This window comes from Poecile atricapillus, chromosome 30 (genome assembly GCF_030490865.1).
Source record: "Poecile atricapillus isolate bPoeAtr1 chromosome 30, bPoeAtr1.hap1, whole genome shotgun sequence".
Taxonomy (NCBI): Eukaryota; Metazoa; Chordata; class Aves; order Passeriformes; family Paridae; genus Poecile; species Poecile atricapillus.
Window position 1 is genome coordinate 1386555 of NC_081278.1, and position 11041 is coordinate 1397595.

Consider the following 11041-nt stretch of genomic DNA (forward strand, 5'->3'; position numbering starts at 1 on the left):
GTGTGACACCCCCGTGTGTGACACCCCCCGTGTGTGACACCCCCCGTGTGACACCCCCCGTGTGACACCCCCCGTGTGTGACACCCCCCGTGTGTGACACCCCCCGTGTGTGACACCCCCCGTGTGTGACACCCCCCGTGTGACACCCCCGTGTGTGACACCCCCCGTGTGACACCCCCCGTGTGTGACACCCCTGTGTGACACCCCCCGTGTGTGACACCCCCCATGTGACACCCCCGTGTGTGACACCCCCGTGTGTGACACCCCCCGTGTGACACCCCCCTTGTGTGACACCCCCCGTGTGACACCTCGTGTGTGACACCCCCGTGTGTGACACCCCCCGTGTGTGACACCCCCCGTGTGTGACACCCCTGTGTGTGACACCCCCGTGTGTGACACCCCCTATGTGACACCCCCCGTGTGTGTCACGTCACGTGCCCTCCCCACGTGACACTTTGAACCGCGGTGACCCCAAACCGTTGCGAAACCCCCCCCCGAGCAAAGGGCGGTGTCCGGCAGCTGCCAAAAATCCTCCCCAAAAGTCCTGCCAAAAATCTCCTCCCAAAAAATTCCTCCCCCAAAAATGTCCTCCCCAAAAATCCTCCCCAAAAATCCTGCCAAAAAATCCTTCCAAAAATCCTTCCACAAAAATCTCCTCCCAAAAAAATCCTGACAAAAATCTCCTCCCCAAAAATCCTCCCCAAAAATCCTTTCCAAAAAATCCTTCCAAAAATCCTTCCACAAAAATCTCCTCCCAAAATATCCTCTCAAAAAAATCCTGACAAAAAATCCTCCCCAAAAAATCTTCCCAAAAAATCCTCTCCAAAAATCCTCCCCAAAAAATCCTGCCAAAAATCTCCTCCTCAAAAATCCTCTCCAAAAGTCCTGCCAAATAATCCTTCCCAAAAAATCCTCTTCAAAAACCCTCCTCAAAAGTCTCCTCCCCAAAAATCCTTCCCCAAAAAATCCTCCCCAAAAAATCCTCCCCAAAAATCCTGCCAAATAATCCTTCCCAAAAATCTCCTCCCCAAAAATCCTCCAAAAAATCTCCTCCCCAAAAATCCTCCCCCAAAAATCTCCTCCCCAAAAATCGTCTCCAAAATCCTCTCCAAAAAATCTCAACCCCAAAAATCCTTCCCAAAAAATCCTCTCCAAAAATCTCCTCCCCAAAAAATCTCCCAAACAATCTCCCAAAAAATCCTCTCCAAAAATTCTGCCAAAAAAATCTCCTCCCCAAAAAATCTCCTTCCCAAAAAATCTCCTTCCCAAAAAATCCTTCCCAAAAAATCCTCTCCAAATCTCCTCCCAAAAATCCTCCCCAAAAATCCTCTCCAAAAAAATCCTCCCAAAAAAATCCTCCCCAAAAAATCCTTCCCAAATGATCCCTGCTGGATAAATGATCCACTCTGGATTAATTAATGATCCACTCTGGATTAATTAATGATCCACTCTGGATTAATTAATGATCCCCGCTGGAATAATGATCCACTCTGGATTAATTAATGATCCACCCTTGATTAATTAATGATCCACTCTGGATTAATTAATGATCCCCGCTGGAATAATGATCCAGGCTGGATTAATTAATGATCCACTCTGGATTAATTAATGATCCACTCTGGATTAATTAATGATCCCCGCTGAATTAATTAATGATCCACTCTGGATTAATTAATGATCCACTCTGGATTAATTAATGATCCACTCTGGATTAATTAATGATCCCCGCTGGAATAATGATCCACTCTGGATTAATTAATGATCCACCCTTGATTAATTAATGATCCCCGCTGGAATAATGATCCACTCTGGATTAATTAATGATCCACCCTTGATTAATGATCCCCGCTGGATAAATGATCCACTCTGGATTAATTAATGATCCACTCTGGATTAATTAATGATCCCCGCTGGAATAATGACCCACTCTGGATTAATTAATGATCCCCTCTGGAATAATGATCCACTCTGGATTAATTAATGATCCCCGCTGGAATAATGATCCACTCTGGATTAATTAATGATCCCCGCTGGAATAATGACCCACTCTGGATTAATTAATGATCCCCGCTGGATTAATTAATGATCCATGCTAGATTAATTAATGATCCATGCTGGATTAATTAACAATCTCCACTGGATTAATGATCCACTCTGGATTAATGATCCACCCTGGATTAATTAATGATCCATGCTGGATTAATTAACGATCTCTGCAGGATTAATTACTGATCCCTGCTGCATTAATGAATGATCTCTGCAGGATTAATTAGTGATCCCTGGCTCAGGGATTAATTAATTAGGATTAATTAATGATGCCAGACTTCCAGCTGGCAAAGCTCCAGGCAGGGCCGGGGGTTTCCATGGAAACCGGAGAGGTTTGGGAATCGGGGATTCCGGGGGAGAATCGAACAAATTCTCCACAAATGGAACCAAAATTGAACAAAATTGAACCAAAATTGGACCAAAATGGAACCAAAATTGAACAAAATTGAACCAAAATTGGACTGAAACGGAACCAAAATTGGATCAAAATTGAACCAAAATGGAACCAAAATGGAACCAAAATTGGACCAAAATGGAGCAAAAATTGAACCAAAATTGAACCAAAATTGGACCAAAATGGAACCAAAATGGAACCAAAATGGAGCCAAAATGGAGCCAAAATTGAACCTAAATGGAACCAAAATGGACCAAAATTGGAACCAAAATTGGACCAAAATGGAACCAAAATGGAACCAAAATGGAACCAAAATGGAACCAAAATGGAACCAAAATGGAGCCAAAATTGAACCAAAATTGAACCAAAATTGGACCAAAATGGAACCAAAATTGAACCAAAATTAAACCAAAATTGGACCAAAATGGAACCAAAATTGAACCAAAATTAAACCAAAATGGAACCAAAATTGGACCAAAATGGAACCAAAATTGGACCAAAATGGAGCAAAAATTGAACCAAAATTGAACCAAAATTGGACCAAAATGGAACCAAAATGGAACCAAAATTGAACCAAAATGGAACCAAAATTGGACCAAAATGGAACCAAAATTGGACCAAAATGGAGCAAAAATTGAACCAAAATTGAACCAAAATTGGACCAAAATGGAACCAAAATTGGACCAAAATGGAACCAAAATGGAGCAAAAATTGAACCAAAATTTAACCAAAATTGGACCAAAATGGAACCAAAATTGGACCAAAATGGAACCAAAATTGGACCAAAATGGAACCAAAATGGAACCAAAATGGAACCAAAATTGAACTAAAATGGAACCAAAATGGAACCAAAATGGAACCAAAAATGAACCAAAATTGAATTAAAATGGAGCCAAAATTGGACTGAAACGGAACCAAAATGGAACCAAAATGGAACCAAAAGGGAACCAAAATTGAACCAAAATTGAACCAAAATTGGACCAAAATGGAACCAAAATGGAACCAAAATTGAACCAAAATGGAGCAAAAATGGAACCAAAATTGAACTAAAATGGAACCAAAATGGAACCAAAATGGAACCAAAAATGAACTAAAATTGAACTAAAATGGAACCAAAATTGGACTGAAACGGAACCAAAATGGAACCAAAATGGAACTAAAATGGAACCAAAATTGGACCAAAATGGAACCAAAATGGAACCAAAACTGGACCAAAACAGAACCAAAACTGAACCAAAATGGAACCAAAATCAGCCTGGGCGGGGCTGATCCGCAGCTTTTACAGCGGGGGGAGAAACGCCGGGGACATCTGGGGACATTTGGGGACATCTGGGGACATTTGGGGACATCTGGGATCAGTTTGGGTCATTTGGGGTCAGTTTGGGACATTTGGGGACATCTGGGGACATCTAAGGACATTTTCGGACAGTTGAGGACATTTGGGGACATCGGGGACATCTGGGGACATCTGGGGACATTTGGGGACATCTGGGGACATTTTGGGGTCAGGGGACCCACGAGGGGAGAGCCCCCCCAGAGCCCCCCAGGCTGGAGCCAAGGGACAGAGGGACAGGGAGACAGAGGGACAGAGGGACAGAGGGACAGAGGGACAGGGGGACAGAGGGACAGGGGGACAGAAGGGCAGGGGGACAGGGATGGGGACAGAGGGACAGAGGGACAGGGAGACAGAGGGACAGAGGGACAGAGGGACAGAGGGACAAAGGGACAGAGGGACAGGGGGACAGAAGGACAGGGGGACAGGGATGGGGACAGAGGGACAGGGAGACAGAGGGACAGAGGGATGGAAGGACAGAAGGACGGACAGACACGGTGACAGAGGAGGGCAGGGGGCTGGGTGTCAGCGGGAGGACGGACACACGGACACGGGGGGTGCAGACAGGCAGAGAGACAGAGACAGAGGGACAGGCAGACAGACACACAGACAGACAGACACACAGACAGACAGACAGACAGGCGGACAGACTGACAGGTGGACAGAGCCCGGTCTGTGGCCGCACAGCACCTTGTCCGGTCCTGCTGGAGCAGCCAGAAGGATACAAGTGGCCAGACCGGATGGCCGGACAGACGGACAGGTGTGGGACAGATGGACAGGTGTGAGGGACAGAGGGACAGGTGTGAGGGACAGAGGGACAGGTGTGGGACAGACGGACAGGTGTGAGGGACAGAGGGACAGGTGTGGGACAGACGGACAGGTGTGAGGGACAGACGGACAGGTGTGGGACGGAGGGACAGGTGTGAGGGACAGAGGGACAGGTGTGGGACAGACGGACAGGTGTGGGACAGAGGGACAGGTGTGAGGGACAGAGGGACAGGTGTGGGACAGACAGACAGGTGTGGGACAGACGGACAGGTGTGAGGGACAGAGGGACAGGTGTGAGGGACAGAGGGACAGGTGTGAGGGACAGAGGGACAGGTGTGGGACAGACGGACAGGTGTGAGGGACAGAGGGACAGGTGTGGGACAGACGGACAGGTGTGAGGGACAGAGGGACAGGTGTGGGACAGAGGGACAGGTGTGGGACAGAGGGACAGGTGTGGGACAGAGGGACAGGTGTGAGGGACAGAGGGACAGGTGTGGGACAGAGGGACAGGTGTGGGACAGAGGGACAGGTGTGAGGGACAGACGGACAGGTGTGGGACAGAGGGACAGGTGTGGGACAGACGGACAGGTGTGGGACAGAGGGACAGGTGTGGGACAGACGGACAGGTGTGGGACAGAGGGACAGGTGTGAGGGACAGAGGGACAGGTGTGCTGTCAGAGGCCGGACAGCCGGACACCCAGCCGGACAGACAGCCGGACAGACAGCCGGACAGACAGCCGGACACCCAGCCGGACAGACAGACGGACAGACAGACGGACACCCAGTCGGACAGACAGCCGGACAGACAGCCGGACAGACAGCCGGACACCCAGCCGGACACCCAGCCGGACAGACAGCCGGACAGACAGCCGGACAGACAGACGGACAGACAGACAGACACCCAGTCGGACAGACAGCCGGACAGACAGCCGGACAGACAGCCGGACACCCAGCCGGACACCCAGCCGGACAGACAGCCGGACAGACAGCCGGACAGACAGCCGGACACCCAGCCGGACAGACAGACGGACAGACAGACGGACACCCAGCCGGACAGACAGCCGGACACCCAGCCGGACAGACAGCCGGACAGACAGCCGGACAGACAGCCGGACACCCAGCCGGACAGACAGACGGACAGACAGACGGACACCCAGCCCGCCGCACCGGCAGGAGCCGCGGAGCCGCCCGGCAGCCGCCGAGCCCCACCCCGGGGCGGGGAAGGGGAAAAGCCCCGAAAAGGAGCAAAGAAGGAAGGAGAAACAAACAAACACAGACAGACAGACCGACAGGCGGACAGACCGACAGAAAGACCGACAAACCCCGCGGCAGCCGAGCGGGGCCAGCGGGGCCGAAGGTCGGGCAGGGCGGACCTTGCCCCGCGGCCCCGCCGGTGCCACCGGCGCCCCGTGGCCATGGCGCTGCCCCCGGCTCTGGCCGCGGCCGTGGCCGGGCTGCTCCTGCTCCTGCTCCTGCTCCTCCTGCTGCCACCCGCGGCCAGAGCGCGGCTGCTGCCACCGCCGCCCCTCCTGTGGCAAGACTTGGTGGCTTTCGCCAGCACGGCCGGGTCATCGGTGCGCTGCCGCCGCCGCCTGGCCCGCCGCCCCGCCGTCACCCTGCTCGACGTGTTCCGGCAGCACGCCCGGAGCCGGCCCCGCCGGCCGCTGCTCCGCTTCCAGGAGGAGATTTACACCTTCGAGGATGTGGAGAGGATCAGCAACCGCGCGGCCTGGGCGCTGTCCCGGCGCCTGGAGCTGCGCCCCGGGCGCACGGTGGCCGTGTTCCTGCCCAACGAGCCCGCGTACCTGTGGACGTGGCTGGCGCTGGCCAAGCTGGGTTGCCCCATGGCGTGTCTCAACTGCAACGTGAGGGGACGGGCACTGAGGCACGCGCTGGAGGCGGCCCAGGCCACCCTGGTGCTCGCCAGCCCCGGTGAGAGGGGACACAGGGGTGGTCAGGGGGGCTGTGGGGACTTGGCGGGTTGTGGTCACCAAGGGCAGTCCGGAGTGGTCAGGGGTCAGTGCAGATATGGAGAGGTTGTGGTCACCAGGGTCACCCCAGGGTGGTCAGGAGGTTTTGGGGACATGGCGGGTTGTGGTCACCAGGGTCACCCTGGGCTGGTCAGGGGTTTGTGCAGATATGGAGGGGTTGTGGCCACCAAGGTCACCAAGGGCATTTGGAGGGCTTTGGGGTCCTGGCAGGGTTGTGGTCACCAAGGGCACCCTGGGGTGTTTGAGGGGCTGTGGGGACATGGCAGGTTGTGGTCACCAAAGGTGTCCTGGGGTGGTCAGGGGGCCATGGGGACATGGAGGGGTTGTGGTCACCAAGGGTGCCCTGGGGTGGTCAGGAGGCCATGGGGACATGGAGGGGTTGTGGTCACCAAGGTCACCCCAGGACATTTGGAGGGCTTTGGGGACCTGGCAGGGTTGTGGTCACCAAGGGCACCCTGGGGTGATTGAGGGGCTGTGGGGACATGGTGGGTTGTGGCCACCAAAGGTGTCCTTTGGGGACATGGAGGGGTTGTGGTCACCAGGCCACCCTGGTGCTCGCCAGCCCTGGTATAAGTGGGACAGAGAGACATTCGGGGATCTTTGGGGACATGGAGGGGTTGTGGTCACCAGGCCACCCTGGTGCTCGCCAGCCCCGGTGAGAGGGGACAGAGGGGTGGTCAGGGGGGCTGTAGGGACCTGGCAGGGTTGTGGTCACCAGGGTCACCCTGGGCTGGTCAGGGGTCTGTGCAGATATGGAGGGGTTGTGGCCACCAAGGTCACCCCAGGACATTTGGAGGGCTTTGGGGTCCTGGCAGGGTTGTGGTCACCAAGGGCACCCTGGGGTGTTTGAGGGGCTGTGGGGACATGGAGGGGTTGTGGTCACCAGGCCACCCTGGTGCTCGCCAGCCCCGGTGAGAGGGGACAGAGGGGTGGTGAGGGGGGTTTTGGGGACATGGAGGGGTTGTGGTCACCAGGGTCACCCCGGGCTGGTCAGGGGGCTGTGGGGACATGGCAGGTTGTGGTCACCAAAGGTGTCCTGGGGTGGTCAGGGGGCCATGGGGACATGGAGAGGTTGTGGTCACCAAGGTCACCCCAGGACATTTGGAGGGCTTTGGGGTCCTGGCAGGGTTGTGGTCACCAAGGGCACCCTGGGGTGTTTGAGGGGCTGTGGGGACATGGCGGGTTGTGGCCACCAAAGGTGTCCTGGGGTGGTCAGGGAGTCCTGGGGACATGGCAGGTTGTGGTCACCAAGGTCACCTCAGTGCTCGCCAGCCCTGGTATAAGTGGGACAGAGGGACATTCGGGGATCTTTGGGGTCCTGGCAGGGTTGTGGTCACCAAAGCACCTTGGGGTGGTCAAGGGGCTGTGGGGACATGGAGGGGTTGTGGTCACCAGGGTCACCCCAGGGTGGTCAGGAGGTTTTGGGGACATGGCGGGTTGTGGTCACCAAGGGCACTCCGGAGTGGTCAGGGAGCTGTGGAGACATGGAGGGGTCATGGTCACCAACGGTGCCCTGGGGTGGTCAGGGGGCCATGGGGACATGGAGGGGTTGTGACCACCAAGGTCACCCCAGGGCATTTGGAGGGCTTTGGGGTCCTGGCAGGGTTGTGGTCACCAAGGTCACCTCAGTGCTCGCCAGCCCTGGTATAAGTGGGACAGAGGGACATTTGGGGATCTTTGGGGACATGGCAGGGTCGTGGTCACCAAGGGCAGTCCGGAGTGGTCACGGGGCTGTGGAGACATGGAAGGGTTGTGGTCACCAAGGTCACCCCGGGCTGGTCAGGGGGCCATGGGGACATGGAGGGTTGTGGTCACCAGGGTCACCCCAGGGTGGTCAGGAGGTTCAGGGGACATGGCAGGTTGTGGTCACCAAGGGCACCCCAGGGCATTTGGAGGGCTTTGGGGTCCTGGCAGGGCTGTGGTCACCAAGGTCACCCTGGGCTGGTCAGGGGTCTGTGCAGATATGGAGGGGTTGTGGTCACCAGGCCACCCTGGTGCTCGCCAGCCCCAGTGAGAGGGGACAGAGGGGTGGTGAGGGGGGCTGTAGGGACCTGGCAGGGTTGTGGTCACCAAGGACACTCCGGAGTGGTCAGGAGGTTTTGGGGACATGGAGGGGTTGTGGTCACCAAGGGTGCCCTGGGGTGGTCAGGGGGCCGTGGGGACGTGGGAGCTGCGGCCACCAAGGCCGCCCTGGTCCTTGCCAGCCCTGGTGAGGGCACGTGTGCTGAGGTGTCTGCACATGTGTCACTGTCCCTGTCACTGTCCCTGTGTGTGTCACTGTGTGTGTCACTGTCCCTGTGTGTGTCATTGTCACTGTGTGTGTCACTGTCACTGTCACTGTCCCTTGGTGTGTCACTGTCCCTGTGTGTGCCACTGTCCCTGTCACTGTCCCTGTGTGTGTCACTGTCACTGTCACTGTCACTGTGTGTGTGTCACTGTCCCTGTGTGTGTCACTGTCACTGTCACTGTCCCCGTGTGTGTCACTGTCCCTGTGTGTGTCACTGTCATGGTCACTGTCCCTTGGTGTGTCACTGTCCCTGTGTGTGCCACTGTCCCTGTCACTGTCCCTGTGTGTGTCACTGTCACTGTCACTGTCACTGTGTGTGTGTCACTGTCCCTGTGTGTGTCACTGTCACTGTCACTGTCACTGTCCCTGTGTGTGTCACTGTCCCTGTGTCACTGTCCCTGTGTGTGTCACTGTCACTGTCACTGTGTGTGTGTCACTGTCCCTGTGTGTGTCACTGTCACTGTCACTGTCACTGTCACTGTCACTGTCACTGTCACTGTGTGTGTGTCACTGTCCCTGTGTGTGTCACTGTCACTGTCACTGTCCCTGTGTGTGTCACTGTCCCTGTGTGTGCCACTGTCCCTGTCACTGTCCCTGTGTGTGTGTCACTGTCCCTGTGTGTGTCACTGTCACTGTCACTGTCACTGTCCCCGTGTGTGTCACTGTCCCTGTCACTGTCCCTGTGTGTGCCACTGTCCCCTGTGTGTGTCACTGTCCCTGTCACTGTCCCTGTGTGTGCCACTGTCCCCTGTGTGTGTCACTGTCCCTGTCACTGTCCCTGTGTGTGTCACTGTCCCTGTCACTGTCCCTGTGTGTGTCACTGTCCCCTGTGTGTGTGTCATTGTCCCCTGTGTGTGTGTCACTGTCCCTGTGTGTGTCACTGTCCCTGTGTGTGTCACTGTCACTGTCACTGTCACTGTCACTGTCCCTGTGTGTGTCACTGTCCCTTTGTGTGTCCCTGTCACTCTGTGTGTGTCACTGTCCCTTGGTTTGTCACTGTCCCTGTGTGTGTCACTGTGTGTGTCACTGTCCCTGTGTGTGTCACTGTCCCTGTGTGTGTCACTGTCCCCTGTGTGTGTGTCACTGTCCCTGTGTGTGTCACTGTGTGTGTCACTGTCCCTGTGTGTGCCACTGTCCCCTGTGTGTGTCACTGTCCCTGTGTGTGTCACTGTGTGTGTCACTGTCCCTGTGTGTGTGTCACTGTCCCCTGTGTGTGTCACTGTCACTGTGTGTGTGTCACTGTCCCCTGTGTGTGTCACTGTCACTGCGTGTCTCACTGTCCCTGTCACTGTCCCTGTCACTGTCACTGTCCCCTGTGTGTGTCACTGTCCCTGTGTGTGTCACTCTGTGTGTCACTGTTTCTGTGTGTATGTCCCCTGTGTGTGTCCCCATGTGTCCCCCCGTGTGTCCCCGCGTGTCCCCGTGTGTCCCCATGTGTGTCACAGCCCGGACACGCTGTCACTCCCTGGCTGCACCGGTGGCATCGGGGCTCCCTTAGGGGCTCCCGAGAGCACCCTTTGGGGTCCCTGCGGGGGCCTGGCTGATGGGTGCCCCCCTTTTGGGGTGCTCAGGACACGCCTTGGGGGGTTTGGGGGATCAGGGAACCCTCTTTGGGGTCCCTGTGGGATCAGGGAGCCGTTTTGGGGTCCCTGCAGGATCTGGGAGCCGTTTTGGGGTCCCTGTGGGATCAGGGAACCATTTTGGGGTCCTTGTGGGATCAGGGAGCCGTTTTGGGGTCCCTGCAGGATCTGGGAGCCGTTTTGGGGTCCCTGTGGGATCAGGGAGCCGTTTTGGGGTCCCTGTGGGATCAGGGAGCCGTTTTGGGGTCCCTGCGGCATCAGGGAGCCGTTTTGGCGTCCCTACAGGATCTGGGAGCCGTTTTGGGGTCCCTGTGGGATCAGGGAGCCGTTTTGGGGTCCCTGTGGGATCTGGGAGCCGTTTTGGGGTCCCTGTGGGATCTGGGAGCCATTTTGGGGTCCCTGCAGGATCAGGGAGCCGTTTTGGGGTGCTTTGAGTGCCCACCTGGGATCCTTGGGTTTCCCATCCCGGATTTTTGGGGTGCCCAGGGATCACAGATCCTATTTGGGATGTGCCTGGGCTGCTTTGGGAACACCTTTGGGATGTCTGGGGTGTCCACCTGACCGGGTGCCCACCTGGGGGGGACCTTGGGGTGTCCACCTGAGATCCTTGGACCTTCCATCCGTGGTTCCCGGGATCCCCAC

At 55.7% G+C, this 11041-nt stretch overlaps 1 protein-coding gene across 6 annotated transcripts in view; it reads left to right on the forward strand.

Moving 5' to 3' along the window:
- Positions 1–4385: 4385 nt before the first annotated feature.
- SLC27A5 (solute carrier family 27 member 5) overlaps positions 4386–11041 on the forward strand; it is a 16355-nt gene continuing 9699 nt past the window's right edge. The window contains exons 1-5 of one of the 6 annotated variants that reach the window (XM_058859682.1): positions 4499–4552; positions 4675–4752; positions 4875–4895; positions 5149–5233; positions 5274–6473. In XM_058859682.1, the coding sequence (XP_058715665.1) occupies positions 4514–4552; positions 4675–4752; positions 4875–4895; positions 5149–5233; positions 5274–6473 (1423 nt within the window). In that variant the 5' untranslated portion in view covers positions 4499–4513. The other 5 variants (XM_058859680.1, XM_058859685.1, XM_058859686.1 and 2 more) reach the window with 5 other exon arrangements.